Below are 23,965 nucleotides of genomic sequence, written 5' to 3'. Positions count from 1 at the left end.
GAGCGGTTCGGGGAGGACCGTAGCGGAAGCTGTTCTGCGGCGCTCCTGCTGAGGGGGAAGAAGCTGCCGAGGTGGGGAGAAGAAAGAGGGGGCCGCTCGGAGCGGAACCCCTGCGGTCTTACGGTGAGCTGGAGCTCGGTGAGCGGGGTGGGCAGGCAGCCTGAGCCCTAGCAAGGCGTCGGAGCCGCCCCGGAGGGGCTGACAAAGCGGGCGGGCGGGCGAGCGAGCGGCCCCGTCCTGCCCCTGGCTGTCAAGGGGGCCCTGGCGCGCCAGCCAGGCAGCGGCCGTGGGGAGGGTGCCTGTTGGTGCGCGCCTGAGCTTCCCAGCCTGGAACTCCGCCGCTGCGTGTGGAGGAAGGAGGACTCGCCCTGCAGGGCGCGAGTTCCACAGAAAGGGAGCAAGCGAGCAGGGGGTGGGGTGGGGTGGGGGAATCTCTTTCCCGTTGGCCCAGTAATTATTACTTACGAAGGGGACTAAGTCCCCAGTGAAATGTGTGGGGCTTTTTTCTTTGTCTTTTTTTGAGAGCCAACGGTGTGACTCGGTATACGGCAACTTCAGATACGTTCGTATGAGTGGGGCGATGGGCGGGTGTCAGTGGGGGTATTTTGCTGAATTCATACTTTCCATGTTGGATTGTGCCACTAAATGAGATTCTGGTGTAAACGTGCGTTTGAAACAAAAGCGGAAGTTACACTGAGAACAGGCTTCAGTAAAAGTGTGTGCTGGGGTAGAGGGGGGGAGAGAAAGAGAGAACTATTATGAAGTTTTGAGTTTAACTGAGTTCTTAATTCGTGTGGCCTGATTCGGTGCAGAGCTACTTGGAAATATTAATGGGCTTTCTCCGAAATAAGGATGCATAGGATTGCTGTTCTTTTTTCTTTTATTTTTTTTAGAAACTTCAGGTGAGCAGCTAAGCACTTTATGCGACTCTCAGAATGCTTTGAGAGCAAATTTAAGAGTAGAGGTTGCTTTGGGAAGCAATTTGTTCGTAGCTGAGCCTGAAGAAAAGCCCCACAGAACTGAAAGCAAGCTCCATTAAATAAGTTCCAATAAAATATATAATCTCACTGACCATCTCTTTTCTCTGTGATCAATATCACCAGAATTTGGGTCAGTGCTGCTTCATATACTGTATTTCTTCGATTCTAAGACACACTTTTTTCCCCATATAAACATCTCTAAAAACGGGGTGCGTCTTAGAATCGCAGGTCATTTATTATTTCTTAGAATCAAAGCTTTTTTTATGTTGGTGGTACTGAAATTAGTGTGCGTCTTACAATCGATGGCGTCTTAGAATCGAAGAAATACGGTAAGGGCCCTGGTTCTTTGCCTTAAAGTAATATCACCTACGATTGTGTGCTGTTATGAGGATGTCCCATGTCCACACCAAGTGGGTTGGTGAGGCAGGTTTTGAAACTCCATATTGCAATTAATATGTCTATTCTATGTTTGGAGTGGAGGTGGAGTTGATGGAGTTGTCTCCAATGGATCTGTCTATGTGCCAAAAGAATACCCCAGTTCCACTACCTCAAAGTATTCAGATATGCTTCTGTACTGCAGCTTCAGAGGAAAAATGACTAGCTCCCCATCTCATGTGATTACACATTTCTGACTATTTCCTGCAACCATGTTCAACCAATTGTGTAGTATTACTGCTACAGTATCAGTCATTATGCAAATCCACTGTGTCCAATTACTACACATCTATGGCTCCTCAAGGTGCATGCATCAAAGTGTACCAAGAGCAACCCTGTACATATTTTTATAATCATTTAACATTTGCTAACATTTCATGTGAAGTGTTGCAATTGCATTTTAGCCTATGTAACAGCTTATGAACTGCCCTGTTTTCTTTCTTTTATCTTTTTGGATAAAGGATGTGGCTAGTTTCTAAGGAAGCAAATCTGTTACTATTTAGAACCCCCTCCCACAAAGTTCTAACATCTTCTACTATAGCTACACATAATGATAGCGGTGCTGGTCCTGTTTTCTTTTACCAGCTACAGAAAAAAAAATGGTGCTACACAAATAAATTCAAAAAAGTTAGCAGCAATTTTTTAATTTAACCTGCTGGCCCACATTTATTTATGTAATTTATAGAACACTGATGTCCTGAAAGAGAGAGCGAGAGCTCCATCAGACGAGCGATTTATTGCATGCTTGTTACTGGGCACTCACGTATTTTCGTGGGTCTCTCTCATGTCATCTGCCTTCTGCATGCGTCCCGACCCTTCTAGCCTTCATGCCACAAAAAACCACTCCAGTAAGTCCAGTTTATTTTAAAGATGGAAATTGCTATCTTCTGCTGCATGCAGGGCAAGCAGCGTGATCAGAACAGCCCACTGAATGGGCCACGTGCATGTTGTTTACCTCCTCTTTCAAAGGAGGAAGTAATGAGGGACAAACCTGTGGGTGGTAAAGCGACGGTAAGCAAACACGATTTTCCCCATGTGATGACGCTCAGAGAGAGAAGGTGGCTATTTATAAGCTTAGACTGAACATATTCTGTTACTGGCACAGTGAGGAAATGAACCATTGTTCTTGCTGCTGAAGATCTCACATAACTTCCCCAAATAGTAATGAGAATGATTTGGTTCCCTAGCAAATGGTGATTGATCTTACTGCTCTTTTCTTAAGGTTAAGGCTACATCTCCCTGTAGCAGTTTGAGGAGTATGTGGATTCTACAGAAAGTATAAGCAAGAATGCACAATATATGGTTAATTTATAGCCAAATATTCCTGTCAAACAAAAACTGGTAACCATTTACTAAATCTCCTGTTTCAATCATCTACTTCTTGTGGGATGGACTGATTTATATTAAGATGAGTACACTATAATAACCTTGTTTTTAACCACTTGCCTGCTCACCATAGGCAACTAAGAAATTCACCTAAGCAAGTGAGTGGTCTGCCAGAAGAGGGATGGAGCATTTGGCCCATCCTCTGGCAGCCCACTGCTTTTTTATGTTGGATGTTGAGGGTAGTTTGCCTCCTCCTTCCTACCCTCTATAAAAACTAGACTGCCCCTCTGTGCCCACGGCATTTCTGCTGGGCAGGGAGTCGGCCATCCTGTTTGAGCAGCATAGAAACCATGCTGGCTGCCTGTAGAGGCATGGAGTACTCCACTCCTTCTCCAGCAGCCCGCTGTGTTTCCATGCTGGAATGTAGGAGGTGAAGTGCTCTCCTACATGGTCCAGCATGGAAAGGAAAAGGGCTTGTGACAGTGCTTCTTCATGACACTTCCACCTACTACTTTCTCTTGCACATCCAGCACAGAATTGCATTGGGGTCGTGATGGGGGGGATGAAGCTGCTCTGTGCCTCCACCAGCAGACTGCTTATTATTATTATTATTATTATTATTATTATTTATTTATATAGCACCATCAGTGTACATGGTGCTGTACAGAGTAAAACAGTAAATAGCAAGACCCTGCCGCATAGGCTTGGTTTCTATGCTAACTGAGCAAGATAAGTTTCAACTCTTACATGTCTAGCACAGAAACAAGCTGGTGGAGAAGGGAATGGCTAAGGAGGGACTGAATGCTTGATTCATCCTCCACCAGTGCATCTTATGAGTAAAAAGCAGGCAAGTAAAACTTTTTTCAGGCTAACTTTTTAAGAATAATTTAAAAGATTGAACTAGGCTATGATCTCTTTAGGCATGTTTCTATGAGATGTAACTATATAAAAATATGTACTTTATTAATAATTGCTTACTCAATAAATATGCATAGGTAGCCTAACAAGCTTGAAAGAATCAGGTTAGTACCAGAACCAATAAGCCTCCCATACCAGTGGTTGGGGAACACAAGCAGGAGGGTGTTATTGCAGTCATGTCCTGCTTTTGGACTTCTCATGATCCCATAAGTTGGCCACTATAAGGGAAAAATGCTAGATTAAATAGGCCTTTGGTTTGAGACAGCCTGGTGCTTTATTTCTGGGTCTAGAAAAGCATGAGAAGTCATTCAGTGTTTATCTTTTGATCTTGTTTACTCTACTAAATCAACATTTGGATAGGTTTGAATGCTTGGGGATTTTCTCCTCTTTTTTGTAATTTTGCCTGGTGTTTCATGTCAAGTTAGAAACTCCTGGTTGCCTTTTTTGTTGCTGCCTAATAAATATATTTATGTTGGTTTCCACACTTTATTTCTAAAATAACTAAAAGTGAAAGAGGCTAGAAACAAGACGAGTAATGTGGCAGTATAATAACAAGTTATAATTTCCTATGAAATCATTCTCTTCATATTTGAGTTGTCTTTCACATTGAACTCTGAATTCCTTCTAAGTATTAGAGATTTTTGTGAAAGTTCTGTCTGTGGTAGGTTGATTTACAATGGCTTACTCACACTTAAATATGTCGCCACTTGATAAGTTGTCACATGATAAACCTGCATATGTGAATCAGCTCACGAACACTGTGATGCTTGCTATCTGATTATGAATACATAAGCTCTGCTGCCAAAGACTGAATTATTATAGAATTAGAAGAATGCAACATTATGGCCAACCTCTTGTGCCATATAAGCCTAAATCTACATATAATCCATCTGGACAAAAAACAGGATGGATGGAATAATTTGTGGGGAATTGTGCTAACCCCACAATTTACATATTTCTGCCTAGTTCCTTCCATTTGTGTTTGAGTAGCACCTTGAAAATGAATATATCTGCTAGTCATCTATATATGATAACTTGAGTTAAGATTGTAAGAGCCATGTTCCATCAGGCTAAAGGCCTATCTAATTCAGCATTTTGTTTGTACTGTGGCCAACCAGATGCCTATGAGAAGCCCACAAGTAAGACAGTGGCTAATATTTAAAAGAATACTGACTCTGATACTGGAAAAAAATATTGCTATTATAACTAGAAGAACCCATTGAGAACCTCATGAATTTGTCTAATTCCTTTTTAAAGTGGTTGTCCATCTTGTGATAGTTACTATGGAATTTTCTATGTGCTGTGTGAAGAAATACTTTCCTTTATCTGTCCTGAATTTCCCATTATTATTATTATTATTATTATTATTATTATTATTTATTGTTCAGCTTCATTGGCTGACCCCGTGTTTTAGTATTTCCACACCATGCATAATTTTTATATCTCTGTCATGTCGCTTAGCACTCACCCTTTTTATAAGCTAAAAAACTCCAAATGTTGTAATTTTTCATCATAGAATAGTTGCTCCAACCCCTTGATAATTTTAGATGCCCATTTTTACAGCTCTACAATATCCTTTTTTAGGTGCAATGAGCAGAATTGTATACAGTATTCCACGTGTGGCTGGGCCATAGGTTGTATAAAGGCATTGGATATTGGCACTTGCAATCCATTTTCTAATGTTTCCTGACATGGAATTTGCCTTTTTCACAGCAGTCACAAACTGGATTGAGCTGTATGTCTTGCAAGTTATTTGTGTGAACTTGCTAATGTCTGAGACCTTGGTAAGGTTTGGGTGTCTTTCAAGATGATGTCCTCTTCCTTCCCCAGTTTTACCACTGATTCAGAGCAGAGTGCTTTCCCCAAAATTGCAGCTCCATGAAAACAGAACTATATGACAAGAATAACTCTTATGAGGAAATTGTCTGCATTTTCCTTGTCAGGACATTCATTATTGCAACATAAATTGTTGCATTGACTAAGCCTGCAATCCTATACATGTTTGGACAGAAAAAAAGTCCTACAAGCTGGGATTCATAGGACTTTTTTTCTGTCTAAACATGCATAGGATTGCAGCCTTAGACAACTATTTCTTCTAAAATGTCATCTTTCTTGTCAACTGTACAGCCACAGAGTGACAAGTGTGATATTAAAGAATATGTCAGCAATTTCCTAATACGTCTGTGGCTTCCCTTGCTCTATACAGCTCTGCAGCGTTCTGTTGGTGAATGACTGTCTTGTGTTTAACAGCTTGCATGCTCTTAGTTTAATATTTTTGGAAGTTGCTATAGTTGTAAATATATCTTGTTGAGTGAAGTGGTCATGTTAAATGTTCTTCTAAAATAAGAGTGAATAGAATTTTTTCAAAGTGTTCAAAAAACATTTTCTCTCTTTTGGTACTATCCCATATTTCTGTTGAGTCAGCTTTTCAGATGTGCTTGAAGCTGGGGTACAGAACCTCTTTTAGCCCAAGGGATGGATTCCATTTTGGGGGAGCTTTCTGTGTGTGTGTGTGTGTGTGTGTGTGTGGCAATCCAGTAGTGGACAGTGCTGAAAGCAAAAGAGACAGCACCAAAAATCCCAGCATAATTTAGTTGAAAGCTCTTATTGCCAGTAACTAAGCCTTAGGAAAGGTTTTAAACTGTGCAAAAGCCAGGGAACCACTAAACAATTGGTGGTTGGGAGAAAGTGGAAGGGCCATCTGGGGAAACTTGGGGGGCGGGCGGATTGGGACCTCAAGGCCTGAGGTTCTGCACCCCTGATTTAGAAGTATGAATAGTTATCCAATAAGAATGTGTGTTTTTATGGATTAAATAGATTTTCAAAGTGCCTGTGCAGGTTGAGATTACGCAGGCATTTTTTTGTTTAACCTCCCATAACCCAAGGTCTCCAGGTTCAGATGAGAAGACAAATCATGGTCACACTTTGAATATTCGGGATGGTGCCTCTGGGTACAGCAGTTCATCATGACTTAAATAAGCCATGCTAATCATGCAAACCCGGTCAGAACCTCTTCTAAGATGATGCTTGCTACAACACATACGTGCATCATGTAAATGAAAGTATGCTTTTTCTTTCAGAAGTATTTTTACTACATAGAAATAATCAGTAGATAAATTGACTAACACTCATATGAATAATTGATTAAGTTTTCTCTAATTGGATGGTTGTCCTTTTTGTAAACCTTTTAAATGTGTAACTATTGAAAAAGCTTTAGTACTTTAACTATTGAAATTGCACTAGCACTATGACTATACTTTCAATTCCATGGTTACTTGTTACTATCTGATTAGCTTTGTATTGGCTGCCAGTATGGACCTCCTCAGCAGTGGTGGGCCAGTTAAAATGGTCCGCCCCAATGGTTCCTATTGGATCTTAATGGTTTTCTGAATGTGGTTGGGGAATTTCCTACCTCATTTGTGAACAAATAGCCCTGAAAGTTGAAATTATAGCTTCTATTTGCCCTCTCCCTCCCTTGTAGAGCCAGGTCAGTTTCCTGGTTTAATAGGGAATTGAAGGCAATAAAATAGGCTAGAGTATCAATTACAACAATGGCTAGAGTACCAATGGAGAAAAACTCAAGATAAACTAGATTGGATATAGGTTAGGGTCTAATTGAAAAGCTATGCCAGAGTGGTTAGGGCAGCAAAGCAAGCATAGTTCTCTGTCACGATTGCGTCTGCGCATAAAGCGGCAGTGCTTTTCCATACGGTGTGAGGCCTTCTCCAGGATGCTCAAGAGGGAGTGCTGGAACAGATGGTAGCTTGTTGTGAACAACTTGTTTTATTCTCTACAGATCAAGTTGCTCTAATCCGCCTTGAGTTGGACTCCAATATTGGGGCAGGTCAGATTGATATAATTGACAACTGTGTATACATTTGTTTTGGATTCTTTTCAGCTTCTAGATCCTGAGACTGTAGACAAGGTGTCTGGATTGGTGAGGGCTCCAGCCTGTTTACTCAACCCTTGCCCTTCTTGGCTGATTAAATAGACCAAAGTACTGCTGCCATGGCTAAGAGGGTGATTAATTTCTTTGTGGGAGGGGGTTCTTTCCTCTTGTTTAAGAGACAGTAATAAGATCTTTATTAAAGAAGCCTTCCCTTATCCCAATAGATCTGACTAACAAGCATAGGCCAGTGTCAAATACGCCATTCTTGACCAGGGTGGTTAAGAAGGTGGTAGCGCTGAACTTCAAACACATCTGGATGATACTGATTATCTGGATCCATTTTAATCAGAATATGGGACTGAGACTGCTTCGGTTGTCTTGGCGGATATTCTACTCTTGGACCTAGATGTGCGGAGCACAACCCTAATAGTTCTCCTGGACTTCTCAGCAACTCTCGATACCATCAATCACAGTATCCTTCTGGACCACCTGGTGGGTCTGAGTTTGGGAGCATAATTTTGCTGTGGTCCTGATCTTTTCTCTTGGGTCATATCCAAAGGTGGTGCTGGGGGGATACTGTTTGACGTCATGGTCTGCGGGGTCACATAAGGTTTTGTCTTGTCCTGCATGTTGTTTAATATCTATGTGAAATCACTGGGAGAGATAATTTAGAGCTTTAGAGTAAGGTATCCCAATATGTTGATGACACTCAGCTCTTTTGCTTCTTGTTGCTAATACTAAGAAAGCAGCTGATACCCTTCAATGTTGCCTTGGTTCAATAATAAGTTGGATGAGGATAATAAAGTTGAGATGCTGTTGGTGAGTAGAAAGACTGAATCAAATTTCAAACTGTTCTGGAATGGATTGCATCCATCCTGAAAGATCAAGTCTATAACTTGAGACTGGGAGTGCTCTTTGATCCTACCTTGTCCCTGGTTCCTCAGCTGGTGTTAAGGAGTGTGTTTGCACAATTACATTTAGTACACCAGCTGCAATCTTTACTGAGTCATTCTGATTTGGCAACAGTTATCCATGCGTTGGTTGCATCCCATTTAGACTACTGCAATGCACTCTACATAGGGCTATCCTATGTGTCTGGAAGCTTCAGTTGGTGCAAAATGCAGCACATAGCCTGCTAGCAGGTGTACAGTACTGAGACTATATTATACCAATATTGAAAGACCTTCACTGGTTGCCAGCAGTTTCCTGGGCTCAATTCAAGATATACATTTTAACCTTTAAAGCTCTAAACGGCTTATGGCCTGGCTATCTAAGGGATCATCTATCTCATTATCAACCTGTCCAGTTATTAATATCTGCAGGAGAGACCTCATTGCCCATAGAGGCCTGTTCGTTGGCCATGTGTTGCTCCCTAATTGTGGAATGCCCTCCCTCCAGAAAGTGCCATTTTAATGGTCTTATTAATCTGTGCTTTTATTTTAAATTGGTTGTGTATCACCTTGATGACCTTTTGGTAAAAATAGCATATTGAAATAATAGTACAGCAGTGTATTTTAGCAGGAGTGTTTAGGGGATTTGATATTTTTACTGTATAGTAGACTAAGAACACTTGATATTAAGAGACTGCAATCCTGTTCACTTGGATGGGGGTAAGTCCCATTAAATACAGGGTGCCTTTGTTCAACGTGGATAGCATTGGGCTGCACAGGATTGGGCTTCCATAGATCATTACTGTGAGGTGGGAAGAGAGCAAATCAGTACACGCTTTCAACGTTGCAGAACATACAGGTATCTCCTCACTAAAGCCATGTCTCAGTAGCAGGGAAATTATATTCCGGCATTCAAGTCTAATGAACAATACTGAAAGAACCTTATTCTTATAGTTAGCAAGGCTTCTGTGATAGGTGGTGATATCTAATGTGGTATATGGTTTGCTTCCACTCATGCCCACATATGTGGGTATTTTTCAAAGTTCTTACAGTACTTTTAGTTCTTTAAAGGGCATACACTTCCCTGCAATACCACAGAGGGAATCATGCAAACTTTTTTAAAAGTACAAGGTCCCACCATTTCAAGAGCCTTCGTTTCTTTGAAAGAGTCCCCCTCCTTTAAAACATAATCATTACAGCTGTAGCATGTTTAACTGTGATTGTATGGGGGCTGGGGTTTATTCTGTAGGAAGTTTGCACTTTTAAAAATCCTGCATTTGTACAGGTGAAAGACACTACTGCTTTATAATCAGGGTTGGCATGGGGACTCTCTTATGTGGTTTTTACAAACCCTTAATATATCATTTCAATTGACATAAAAATGAACCTTCACAATGTAGTGATTGAACATTTTGCTTTTCATTCCCAAGAATAGATATGAGCACTACTGATTACTTGTACTTCGAATTTCCAATCTAGCTAAGCTACTGGCAAACTGATAGGTCAAACTGACATCCCTTGCTCTTAAAATATCAGGCAATTCCACCCCCAGTTTCTTCTATTTCGAAAAGTTTCTAATTTATAGAATATGCACCTGTTTAAAGAGCATTTCTGGCACAGCTGTTCTGTTTCTGGAGGGGATGGTATGTAAGGATGACTTGCTACTCTCTCCTGTGAGATCAACAGCAAAACTTATTTTCTCTCTGAACAGCAGGGGCAAGATGTAGCTGATAGCAATATGGGGAAGGGTGATTTCCCCTCATTTTAAAGGAAGCTTTTTTGAAACCTTGTCAACTCAGATTTTACTAATTAAAGTTACAGCCAGGTCCTGTGTTAACTTGGAAATCAGAAATAAGTTGCATTTCTTTTCCCCTCAGTGGAACTTAAAATCCTAAGTACTGATGTTTAGGATTTCTAGCCTTAGCCTCACTACGCCACACCTTGGTGTGGCAGAAATCGAGGTGGGCAGAAACAACCCCAGGCAGGGAGTAAGACGAAGTGTCATGTGTTTGAAAATCAAGAAACTGCTCGCTGGTTGGAGTTTCTTCGGGACAGAGAAAAACGAATTGCGGGGAAGGGGTAAAGAGTGGCTTCAGCGTTTCTCCTCGGAAAAGTTTGGATAGGAAGAGTAAGCAAATGCCCCATTAGGAGAACTCCCGATCTTTGACTTAAAGGCGGAGTCGGTTTGTATAGGTAAGGGATGCTCGCTGCTCTTTTGAGGAGAGCACATGTCCCCTCCGGTGCTGCCTGCGGTGGAGGAGAGCACAGAAGCTTGGCTTTGTGTGCCTGCTTTGCCTTGGAGGAAGAGGGCGAGCGCCGAGCCGCCGCCGCTCTAGAGCCAGAAGACTGGCTGGCTGGGGGCGTCAGGGGGCCGGTCTGGTCCGCTATCCCGTTCGCCGGCTGTATGGGGGTGGGGGGGGAGTCTGCGCCGTGTCCTTTTCTCGGCGCTCCTATTGGCCGCAGCAAATGCCACTCGGCGCTTCCTGACTGCGCCCGGAGCTGAGAGAGAGGCTGCGGAAAGAGGAAGCGGCAAAGCAGAGTTGAGCCAAAGAGGGGGGAGAGGTTCTGGGCGCGGTCCCTGTCATTGATCCGGGCTACTTCCCTGAATGCTCCGTCTCTTCCTTCCCTCCTAGGGCGGATTGGCCCTCGCTGCCTCCCTTGTCTATGCGAAGGACGGAGCCCGAAGTCGAGCAGAAAGGGCAGCGCGGACGAGAGGGAGGGCTGAGCCGGGAGCCCCCGGAGAAGGTTTCAGGGAGAGCTCCTTTCCTATCCGCTCCCATCATTGCTGTCCACGAGCGGCCAGAGCATGGAAGCCGTCGCCAAATACGATTTCAAAGCCACTGCAGACGATGAGCTCAGCTTCAAACGGGGGGATATCCTTAAGGTAAGTGGTGCACAAAGGGGGAGAGATTGCCCTCTTGAGGCTTTCTCTGATATGATTGCCCCTTTCTCTGGAAAGTCCATCACACTGAGCTGTATCTTCCCTCATTTCCAAAAGGCTAAATTCATTGCTTTTTGATATTTTGACTATCTAGAAGGTAGATTAATGCAATTGTACTGGCATGTTGTAGAAGTGATAGTTCATTTTACAGTCTAGTTGCCCGTTATTTCTTTCTCATATTTAATCCCTGTTTCCGTCTTCTGAATTTCACAGTGCCAAATCTCTTGCCTGCATATCAAGAAAGACAGTATCACCAATGAGTGCTGCTAAGAATAGGTCACTCTGTTCTTACCTTGTGTATATTGGCTCTGTATAGACATTTTATACTGCTGCCTTGTGCATTTCATGGCCTTATGACTTCATTATTTAGAACGTTATCCTGTGTGTATCACCTGCAAAGCGATGCTAATGCTTAATGTATCTTGCAAAGCAGGCTCTAGTCCATGAAAGCTTATGCCACAGGATTCTTTTGTTGCTTTTGCTAAAACAGCATAAGGCAGCTACCCTCTAGAATTCTGTATGTTGTAGTTTGCTTTATACTCTTGGTTTAATATTACTGAAGATAAGGGAGGAATCGGTAGTATGAGTTTTCAGAGCTAGCTGTATATGTTCATTTTGCTTAGAAATAATTATGTTATCTTGGCATTGGATTATATTGTTAGATATACAGGCTTCATCTTCATTTTGAAATTTTGATGATTTGAGATAAGCTTGTTTACTAGAAACTTAATAAAAAGTGGGAAAGTTTCAGTTGAACATGGATAGATTTAGAGTATGGCGTGCTTGACCTTTGCATGGTATATAGTCTACAGTTACTGTAATTATATATGAAGGCCCTGATCCTGAAAAGTTCTTTGAAAAGCGTACCAATAACTATATCTAAATATAGAGATAATTGTATAAGAATCCAGCCACGGCAGTATTATTTATTTAATGTCAAATATTTATATCCCATCTTTCTGTCTAATAGACCTCCAAGGTAACTAATAATCAGATAAAATGAATACATAATAGATGGAATAAGTTTTTTTTAAAAAAAAGATGGGGTGACCAATCATCTCTGGAAGATGATTTTGTAAAATGCCCACCCTCCCAGCCTTAGTTATTACTGCACTATGTTATACATTAAATTGGCTAAAAACTAGGAAAACAAGTTTTGGATGCTGTGTTTGTGAGGGAAGAGAAGAGGCAGGGAGGACTTTGAATGTTGCTTGCTTTCATTCACCCCTTCCTCAATGGCTTTCTGTCTTCTTCATGGAAGGATGAATAATAAACACTTACCTTGAAGAATTCAATGATAAATAATATTTATAATGTTCTTATATTCCTTACCCATGAAGTACAAGATCTTTTTATTCACAGATAACTGATTTTAAAGTTAGAGGGTGTAAAAGAATTGTTGTAGATCAGAAGCTGAATATGAGCCAACAGTGTGATATTGCTGCAAAAAAAGCAAATGCTATTTGGGGGTGCCTAAATAGAAGTATAGCTTCCAAATCATATGAGGTACTTGTTCCCCTTTATTTTGTGTATAATGGCAATTTGCTAAGACAGAATAAATCTTCTGTATGTGTGTGGGGGTCCCCTTTATTTGGCACTGGTTAGGCCTCATCTTGAGTACTGTGTCCAGTTCTGGGCACCACACTTAAAGAAGGATGCAGACAAGCTGGAGGGGGTTCAGAGGAGGGCAACAAGGATGATCAGGGGTCTGGAAACAAAGCCCTATGAGGAGAGACTGAAAGAACTGGGCATGTTTAGCCTTGAGAAGGGAAGACTGAAGGGAGACATGATAACACTCTTCAAAAAGTTATAAACAGTAAAAAGAATGAAGATTAAAAAAGCTAATTAAAAATGTTCTATTTAAAACAAAGGACCAGTAAAAACATTGGCTAGTCAGTTGAGGAAGGCTTCTTGAAATAGGAAGTGCTGGAAGCAGCCTAGTGTTGGCTCCTGCCTGACCTCCAGGGGCAGGGAGTTCCATAGAGAAGGGGCCACCACACTAAAGGCTCTTCTCTTGGTGGATTTCATTCCGGCTTTAGGTCCATGTGGAACCACCAGGAGCATGCCCTCCAGTGAACTCAGTGATCAGGCAGGTTAGTAAGGGAGAAGGTGCTCTCTCAGGTATCCTGTTTAGAGCTTTGTACACTAGTACCAAAACCTCAAACCAGCCCTGGTAGCCAATAGGCAGCCAGTGCAATTCCCTCAGCAAAGGACTTATATGCTGAAAAAAGGCAGCTCCTGACAACAGCTGAGCTGCTGCACTCTGCACTAGCTCCAGCTTCCAGAGCAGCCTTAAGGGCAGCCCCACATAGAGCATATTGTAGTAATCCAGTCTTGAGGTTACTGATGCCTGTACCACGGTGGCCAAGCTATTCCTGTCCAGAAGAGGCTGCAGCTGGTGAGCCAGACAAAGCTAGTAAAAGGCACTCCGAGTGCCGTGGCCACTTGAGCCTCCAGCGACAGAGATGGATCTAAGAGTATCCCCCAAACTACAAACTTCATCTTTCAGAGGGAGTGCAACCCCATCCAGAACAGGCAATGAGCCTATCTCCTGGATTCAGGAGCCACTCACCCACAGGGCTTCCGTTTTGCCAGGATTCAGCTTCAGTTTATTGGCCCTCATCCAGCCCATTACTGGGTTTAGGCACTGATCTAGGACTTGCACAGCCTCTCCTGGTTCAGATGTCACAGGGAGATTCTATGAAAGTCCTTAATGTTAGAAGCCTGATACATTGAAGGGAAGGAGACTAATATGCAGAGATTTTATCCTAGATATTTACATTTTTGAAGGAAATGGGATCGTGTAGTAGAAACATAGACATAGTGCGTTGAAGAAAGGTTTTTTTAAAAAAGTTCCAGTTTAATATGATTCCTGCTTCTAATAATTGCATATTATAATGTTGGGTACACTGGTGAAGTTGTCTTCAGCTGAGGACAGCTGAGTGCCTTCCTGAAAACAGCACATTGAAGTCTCACTTAATTTAATGTTGTTGCATGGCTGCCTCAATTTCATTCTGCTGTAAATATGAACTTGGCTCCATTTGCATTGGAATATGAAAATAGGCATCATGCAGACCACAAAGTTGGTACAGTAGGTAGTGCTGGACTTGAATTTGATGACCTAGGTCAATGTCCTGGCTCACAAATAGCTGTTGAAAGTAAGTTCAGCTCAGACATACTGACCTGGTCCAAGCCACTCAGTAAGTTTTATGGCTAAGGAAAGACTGGAATCTGTCATTTCCATGTCCAAATGGAACCTTCATTCCATCTCACTGGCACTGCAGAAAGATAAATATTTAAGCATTGTTTTTTTGTGTGTTTCAGCACTGGACCTGGAAAATGCAATAAAAATTAGACTATAAGCTAGTGCAAAGAGAGAGATTTTGAGGTAACTGATGCTCTGTCTACCACATAAGCTTTGTTGTGCATAATAATAATCTGTTCTATAAATTAATCAGTAGATATCTATAAATATTGGAAATTGCGTAGTGGAATAAAGAGAGTCATAAAAATGAATGCATTAAAAACCTAAAACAATCTCACAAGATTTTCCTTTCACTCCTCATATCGACCACAATGAAGAGTATTGGTAACTTCTCTGTGTTTGGCTTCCTTGGGTATTTTTAGCTACTGGTGAAATTGTAATTGGGGTGTCATCAGATAGAATGATGTTATTCTTAAAATGCTGCCTTGAGAAATAGTAAGTTTCAGTTGTTCCTAAAACAACAACAACAACTGCTTAAACGATTAGTAATGCCACACCATGTTCTTTGTGGAGAAGGAAGGTGCATTCAGTGTGATTCCTATCAGATTTTCAGCAGATAACTTGCCTATGATGTCATAGCACCATTACTGCAGTATACTCAAATATTCTGCACTTGATTGAGTATCATTTGAACTACATCCATTAGCTATTTGCTCATTAGTAACCTTATGGCACTGCTCCAAAAGTGAATGAAGATATTTAATCTTTAACTCAAAACTATGTAAACCAATTGAACACTGACTACAGTATGATATGTTTTGGATTTGGAATGTCTGTGGCACTGTTAATATCTATGGCACTGATATCTAGCAAGGAAATCTGAATTTTCTCATCTGCCTTACAAAATGGCAAAGAGGCTATTTCTGTCTTACTTAGGCATTGTGTTCTGTACTTACTCCAAACTACATTAAGCAGTGCATGCCCTTGTACACAATTTTAAACACCTTTTTCTGCCTCGCCTCTATTTGAGGCGGATCACAATAATTAAAACTAGAAAACATCAGTCTTTTATAAAATAAAACACACAGGAACCAAATCTGCGGCAGTAGTTTCTAATGCAGATTTCCAGTACATAGGTTTTCAAATGCTTTCCTGGAGAGTTAGATCTTCCAACCCTTTTTAAAAGCCATCAAAGATGTACACTGTTCTGCCAAAACTCCTCTGGAAGACTGTTTTTATAACACTGTGGCAACAACCAACAAAGTCCTCCTTTTTGTTGAGGTGGTCCTGACCCTTCACACAGATGGAATATGAAGCAGGGCAGCAAAAGAAGATATTAATTTACAGGGGAGCATATATGAGGCAAGACAGTTTTCAACCTGCTTGCAACAGTAGTTTTATTCCAGTTTGAGAACTATTATTCAGGAGTGCCCTTGAAGAAGGATTTATTGCAAAATGTGTTGGGCCTAAATAAACCTTTTTTTATCTGTGCACCTGGAAGTTTCTTTACTTTCTCCCCTTCAGTTGGTGCTTTCCTTATTTTTTTTCCTGCTTCTGATAGTAGGTTCCAGGACTCAAAGTATTTCAGAGGTTTAAAACTATCACTTTGAATTAGGCCAGGAAACTGATAAGCTGTGTAGTTGCTACAAGTTAGAAATATACTCTCATCTCTTTGCATTTATAAGGCGGCTGACCGTAGCATTTTGCATCAGTTGAAGCTTCTGAGTCATCCCCGAGCACTCAAAGCATGCTGAGTATTACAGCCTGAGGGATTACAATGGCATGCATGATATTACTGAGTTTCTCCCCTTCCTAAGAAGGGGTATAGTCTCCATATTAGATGTAACTGATAGCATTGCCTTGGCTCTGCTGCTGCTACTTGTGCCTGAAAGGATAGTGCTGGATTCAGGTGCATGTTCAGGGTGCAAACATGCTGTGATGGTCCAATAACCATCTCCTAGTCCCAGATAAAGAAATTGCTACTAAAGCGTCCAGTTCATTTCCTGTGTATATCCTGGATGTTGCTATATTTCAGGGAGGAAAGTGGTGTTACACTTCTTAAGAGACAATGTTCAAGTGCCTGTGGATTGAACTATTTTATAAATTGAGTGATAAATATTTTTGATGATGTATTTAGAATTCTCTGTTTACATTTTGGTTCCTGTCTGCTGTAATTGGGATCACTCCCTCAGTCTATATCTATGTTCACTGTGAGGCTACTAGATATTGTTTCTGAGAAACTGTAATTTGCTTCTGGCAGATTTCTGCCTGTTGGTCTTTCTGTCAGCTGGCCACTGTCCAAGTGTAAAGTGTGATGGTACTTCTTTTGGTTTTGCATGTGGTGGAGGAAGAGAGAATAGATGCGCTGATTCCATTGGCTAATGATGGCACAAGTCCATCCCATATCTCTCCTCTTTTAAATACTGTGTGCCATCTTAGAGTAATATGTTTAATACGTGTGAGAAAACACACAATGCGACAAGGGAGCAATCCTATTATATGAACTTCCTAGAATTAATGCACTACATTTCATTACCTCACAAAATATCCGTACTGATAGGGAGCATTTACCTGAGTGCTTGAAAGATTGCTAATGTGGAGAAGTTGAAGATCCGTGCTCATCTACCCTGACAGCTGATGAGAGCTGAACAATTATTGTCAGAGGGCATTTAAGAGCATCTGTTGTAAGCTGACTGAACAGTGATGTGTTGCTGGTTTTTAAGGTAGTTTGCAACGAATCGCCACTAGAGATTCCATTCCTTTGCCCCCTATTTTAGTGACTCCTTGTGGGGAAAGGGTCATTAAATGTTCAGCAATTTTGTTGAGTATAAATTCATTCCTTGTGGATTGAAGAGGACAGAGTAGTTGTAATTTCTGACAAATTAGTCCCCTAGTTGGCTTTGAGTTTTTAAAGCATCTTCCTATTCCTCACTGATGCCAGCTAATCTTCTAAATGTCAGTCAAATTGTGTCCATGTGATTATTTTCCAGTAAGTTAATTCTCCTTTCCTTCAGATCAGATGTCAAATAGAATTGTGTGCTGATATTGCATTTTCAGTTCCTGCATAAAAAAAAAAATCTGAAGCTTCATTGTAGAAGAACATATTTGTTGTGCGATGTGAGATAGACAAAGTGAGCAAAGGCCTGTAGGGTTTCCCATCTATGTTTCCTTCTCCCAACCTTTCCACGATATGACCTATATATTTGTTGCAGATTTATGTTTAGACTGGCAACCAGTTGTAATTACTTTTAAAAGGCAGACATTAAATTCATTAAGGCAAAACTGATGTGCGTGTTCCACGTTGCAAAGTTACATCTTCATATGAGGCCTAAGTCATGCTTTCTTCATGTCAAAAACATTTTGCATACAGCAAGCTAGCATGTTGGGGTTTTAACCTAGTTTTCTCCCTGGTAAGTTCGTTTGGTCCAAGAGCTGCACCACATGAATAGTTTAGGGACTGTGGGGAGGCCTTTTTTCATCAAGATATGCTTTGAATATATTTATGCCTACCACTTCAAGAACTTCTCTCTTAAAGTGTGGGATTGAAAAATTCAGAGCTGGTTCATACATTCATATTCATTGCACCGTGATGTAGTGATGTGGACATATGAATGAGTCATTAGAGAACTTTCATATCACATAAGATCAGTGCTTTGAATGGATTCATTTTATGTCTTCAGCTCTCAATCATCAAGCAGTAAGAAATTGAGTGATGTAATTTTATGTGTAAACTACTGTCTGAGTTTCTTTCATGTTATCCTTGTTTAGTTGGGTTAGGATAGTACAACTAGTGGCCAATTTTGGGATGTGAAGGTGTTATGGAGGAGCTGTTCTGGCAGGTATTGGAAATTTGACTTTTTGGTTTGAGGAAACCATAACAGATTAGCGGGGTAGACCAATTTGGTCAGTTGTAGAGCACAGTATAGTGGTAGCAATTTGTGGTATGGATTCTCTGAGAAATTTTGAATTGGAAAAATTTTCAGTACAATTTAGCATAATTTGCCTAGGATCATTTTCATAGGAAGAATTCCAGTTTGTATCAGAAAATAGTCTGATGCTGTAGAGCAGGAGTGGGCAAACCAGAGCTCAACTCTCTTCCACTAAGGTTATTGGGGCAACTTCAGTCACTGTCACTGTTTCTTAGTTCCAGTTCACTCTGAAGAATATATGTATTTCAATGACATACATACATACATTATTTATTTACAATATTTATACTGTTCCATATCTAAAATATATCCCAGAGTGATGAACATAAGAATAAAACACTAACAGATAAATAGATTAAAACAGCATATTAAAATTGTTCAATATTCTCTCACATACTTGCTAAGAATAATCACCTGAAAAAAATAATTACCAAGCTTGCTTAATATTGTATTTGTAATTGGCATACTTTCATTTTTAGTAATGAACCTAAAAAAAGGGAAATTGTCTGCAGAAGAATCACTAGAATTTTTTTTGTCCCATTTTACTGGGTGGTCTATGTTTTTCCAAGCATATATTAATTTTAGCTTGATAATAATATTTTATTTCTAACAGTATTGAAATGTTTCTGAAGAAATAATTTATTTCAATTAAATAAAGGGTCAATACTTTTAGAATTTAGTTTTCCAGTATTTTTAGAATTAATCTATCTTCATTGTCACAATAAAGGCTTTAGTGTGGTCTTAATCCCACGTGAAGGAAATTTGAGTTTGATGAGTTTTTAGCTGGACATGTATACTTGCATATTGTTTTTTTCTTAAATATCTTTGTGGCAGTTAGAGATAGTATTTAAGTATCTTCCTTGGAAAAGAACTCCTGCATTAGTAAAAAAAAAAATCTTTGAGGCAGTTAGAGATAGTATTTTAAGTATTTTCCTTGGAATAGAACTCCTGCATTAGTAAAAATAAATACTTAAAATTTAATGAAGACAAGATAAGCAAACCTAGAGAATATTCAGTGACTAGATTCAGATGAACCACAGTGCCTTTGGGTGTCAGGTTGAATATGAAACCCCCACTCAGGAATTGTGTCATACGAACCCGGCACGTGTGGGTTATACGAGGATTAAACAACCCTTGCATTACCTTAACACAGCCATGGTTCATGTGAGGGCTTTTAACCCTCACATAACCCAGTCTTGTAGGTTTGCACAGCATAACAACACCTGAGTGGGGGGTGCATATGAAGAATGGTGGCTGTACACACCCTGCGTACACTGTAGCTTCAATGTGGCTTAACTAACCCACGGTGGGCTGTTGTGTCATGCGAAGATCTTCAATATGTGATCCAGCTAACCCCTTGAAGTGAACACTTGTAAGAGGCAAATAAGATCTTCAAAAACCTTCCTAATGAGAGCAAGACTCACATTTGGAATTTTTCAGATCCAGGACCTGATTTTTATTCACAGTCCTCTTGAAAAACTGGCTTCTTTATTTATTTACATAGTGGGCAATTTTGCTGCTCTTCAAAGTTACTGGAAGCAGAATAGATTATATTTGGCTTCAGCTGGACATGCTAACTCCTAAACTACACTGCACCCGAAAGGAGAGCAGTGCTAGGTATGTGTAATATAAGGTGTATTTTAGCCTTTGGCCAGGTAAGCTCTGATTAAAAGGTCAGCTTTCACAAGGCAGGCTGCACAGAAATGTATTTGCATAGTGCAGAATGGTAATTCATATGAATTAGTTCCATGGCAAGCTTGTAGTTAAATATTGAATTTAGCAGGGGTTGAAGGGTCACAGTATTCAATCTGCCCACTGACTACTTCCATAGGAGCACAGGCAAAGGGCATGTTAATGTACTCTTCTCCACAACGGCCCAACTCAGTTCTTTGACTCTGTCAGAAAACCAATTTATACAATCCACAGAATCAAATGTACTTCCTGGAAACTTTGGTAGCAGTATCCCATGTTTGAATACTCCGCTGTGTAAACTTCCTGCATACAGAAAAATAGTATATCTTGGAGAAAGTTGCTCCTGGCAAACTAGTTTTTTTCCCGTGCGATACCCCCCTCCTCCTGTTCATGGGAAAGCATTCATGCATTCAGTTCTTCATATGTGGCCTGAAGTGGATACAGTTCAGGAAAAGCTCTCCCTGAGGCATCTAATAAGGTTTGAATTCAACTTTATTAGATTCATCTTAATCACCCACATGTTTAGTTTTTTTAACAGTTTTTAATGCTTTATGTGTGTATGTTCTGTGTTTTAGAATTTTAAATTTTGTATACTTGTTTTTACCTTAATTTTAGAATTTCTGTAAACCGCCCAGAGAGCCCTGGCTATGGGAGCGGTATATAAGTGCAATAAATAAATAAACCAGAGACTTGCTGCTGTTCACACTGGGCGGTAGAGGTCGAAGACTGCTCTGTCCCCATCACTGCTTGTATGGGAGAAAGTATTGGGGAATCATTGGGATTGGGGACTACACTGGGTGCCTGATTTGTCCTGCTGAGCTGCCAGATGTATAATTCTTGGTTAACGCATGATCTGTATAACAGATTGACCCAGGTCACATGCTGCTACTGCTTTGAATATGCAGCCTCCAATCGGCCCAATTGTAGGTTGCTCCGTGATGTGCAGACCCGGACATTATAGGGTGTTAGTGGGTTATACAACCCAACTTTAACCTAAGAACTAATCTTAGATTTACTTTCAGTTGTTTAACCCACAAATAACCCATGAATTAACCTATGATGATCAGAGGTTGTATATTTAAAGCAGCAGCGGTTTGCATGCTGCACACAACCTGGCAAGTGCTGAGTTAATTTACCCACAATTTACCACTGTTATGTTAAATGGAGCTAGGTTGAACTTAGCCAAGTAGAAGGAAGCATTGAAACATTACAGTAATCAAAAGAACTGGGAAATCATAATGCAGTGCAAGGGAACACATTCATTTTGAACTTTAAAGTAACCTGACTTGAAGTTGAAATGGTGGCCTGCATGATCACCATCTTGAGGAAGGATCTGCAGACATTCAAATAAGGCCCTAGCAGGTCTGTAAGCCCTTCCTCCCCTACTCCATCTTAAGATGGTGATCATGCAGACACCATTGCTTCAGCATCCAATCAGGGTTGGTTTGTTTTTACTTTTGCAATATGGCTTAGAAGCGCCTTTCCCATGAAGAACTCCCAATTCCAACTTTCTATGGTTACCAATTATTTTTAGGCAGGTCAGACTTCTGTTTCTCTGCATTTCAGGGACTAAAAGCTCCATTTTGTATATTGCAATATGTACCCTCAGTTACAAGTGGTTCTGCATAAATAGAATTGTAAGAGATTGTATATGTATATATTCCTTTTTCCTTCTTAACCGATACTGTGGACTGTAGCAATGAAAACAGTGGTGTACATGTTTTATATCTCTGTTCTGTAGTGGCCTTTCCTTTTTCATTTTCTTGCCTGTTCTGCAGCTAGCAATATCTCAGAACTGAGTGAACAGAGGTGGGTAAAAACACAAAAGTAAAGTCAGATTCACTTGCGCAAACCTGAGGACCTTAGCTCAGAACACATTTTGGTGTGATGCACAGAATTATTTAAACTTCATTACAAATGCATGACCAAAGCTGAGAGGCTGTATAGGTGCCTAAGGATTCAAACTACATTTCTGGTCCCACAGTTAATTTGGTTCATTTGCATGTGTATCATAAATCAGGCTTTAGGTGATTCATAAAATGTCTATAGAATATTAGAATGCTTGTATAAAATCCAACAAGAGTTTCCAAGCATCTTAAAGTGCTGCCATTGAATCTTTCCGTGAGTTATTAGCACATCAGTGGTTCTGTTGGTCCTAAAAAAGTACAGTGTCTTAGTGGACAAACTGTAGTATGTATTGGTACTATGGTAACAGCTAAAACACTTTCAGGGAACAGTATTTCTTTCAGTCTCAGAGTACAATTGTAGTACAACTAGTCTCCCAGACTTCTTAATTAAATGTCTGTGGAATTCAGGTTTGTGCGAGTCCGGGTGGTGCTTGCTCTCATTTCCCCCAGAATATTACTAGTTATAAATGTATGTGCGAAACCTTGCTCACACAAACATTTCTGTTGAAAAAAAGGTTACTCTTGAGTTATATCTAAGCTAACAAGTTCCAGTAGTTATAGTAGATGATCTGGTGTGTCTAACTGGGATCTGAACAAATCATCTCTTATCATGAAAAATAACCACTTAACATCAACTGTGCCAATTTAATTTGATATTAGCTCAGTTCTTCTATTCAGCTTTCAAAAGTAACATGCTTGTGATTTAAGTAGTTGAAAACTGATTCTATTTTTTAAAAAGGATGTCCTTAGAATTTGCAATTTACTTTACCTCTGCGTAATAGGATGGCAGAGGAATTAATTCAGTGTGCTCGAAATAGATAACTATATCTGAACTACTTGATTATATTCTTAAATTGGTTTCTAGTTCCAAAGCATATTAGGAATGAATAAAGTAGAACAGTGAGTCATAGGATACCTGTTCTCTTTTTTGATTGCTCATGGTTGGATTTGGTAACACCCAGAGAACCTCGTGCACTCTGCCAGTCCTCCAGGTACTGTTCATGAAATGGTGTGGGGGGGAATTAGCAAAGGTGTATAAGGCCAGACTAGATAATTAAGCAACTGAAACACATGTAATTGAAGTCTGATCTGTTTGTCCTCTGAGAACAATAGTCTTTTCCAAAGCACTTGCAGTGCTTTATATTAATTCCAATTCATACAACACCTAAACATAGGCTGCTATTTATTGTGCTTTATGGGAAAGTGTGACCCCATCCAGAACAGGTTGAACACTATTCACCCAGATGGATGAATCGCCAACAGACAATACTGCCATGTTGCCTGGATTGACTCTGAGTTTGTTCACTGTCTCTCAGTCCATTACTGTGCATTGCTATTATCACCATTTAACCTTTTGGGTTGGTATTGGAATAGATGACTGTACCTCAGGCCACCAAGTGAATTCAATGAGCCGCTGAGATTTGAAGTGCATACCACCATGTTATACTAGTTCACATTTCAGTGTTGTAACACTGAAAACTGTACTGATTTGAACAGTACAACAATGAAAACAGGACTAAGGGCAAAGTTCAGTGTGACAAAATGTGTTGGAAATATGCAGATTGTATATCACTTCGGGTAGTATGAGCAAAAGTAGTAATCTCTTAGTTACCATCTTTTGTCATCATTGTTTTCTCTCCCCTTCAAATCATCAACAAAGCGTAGTCTCCATACATGGGTGAGCTACCTGATCAGGAGAGTTGTTTGTTTGTTTTGATGATGTGTTATTTTACACTGGGAGAGATTGAGGCTGAGCTGTCATCAACATGCAGGTGACACACAGGTATGCTTCAACATTTATTTAATATAGGTGAGCAGTAGATATTCTGAACCAATGCTTGGGCAGGGCAATG

General features: G+C 40.4%; 1 protein-coding gene across 2 annotated transcripts in view; it reads left to right on the top strand.

The window, feature by feature from the left end:
* GRB2 (growth factor receptor bound protein 2) overlaps nucleotides 1-23,965 on the top strand; it is a 63,018-nt gene continuing 39,053 nt past the window's right edge. Inside the window, exons 1-2 of one of the 2 annotated variants that reach the window (XM_063120273.1) lie at nucleotides 1-123; nucleotides 11,072-11,322. In XM_063120273.1, coding sequence (XP_062976343.1) covers nucleotides 11,245-11,322 — 78 coding nt within the window. In that variant the 5' untranslated portion in view covers nucleotides 1-123; nucleotides 11,072-11,244. Of the gene's footprint in view, nucleotides 124-10,945; nucleotides 11,323-23,965 lie in introns of those variants that run through there. The other variant, XM_063120274.1, reaches the window with a different exon arrangement.

The sequence above is a fragment of the Elgaria multicarinata genome, chromosome 3, assembly GCF_023053635.1.
Source record: "Elgaria multicarinata webbii isolate HBS135686 ecotype San Diego chromosome 3, rElgMul1.1.pri, whole genome shotgun sequence".
Classification (NCBI taxonomy): Eukaryota; Metazoa; Chordata; class Lepidosauria; order Squamata; family Anguidae; genus Elgaria; species Elgaria multicarinata.
This window is presented reverse-complemented; position numbering and strand designations above follow the sequence as displayed.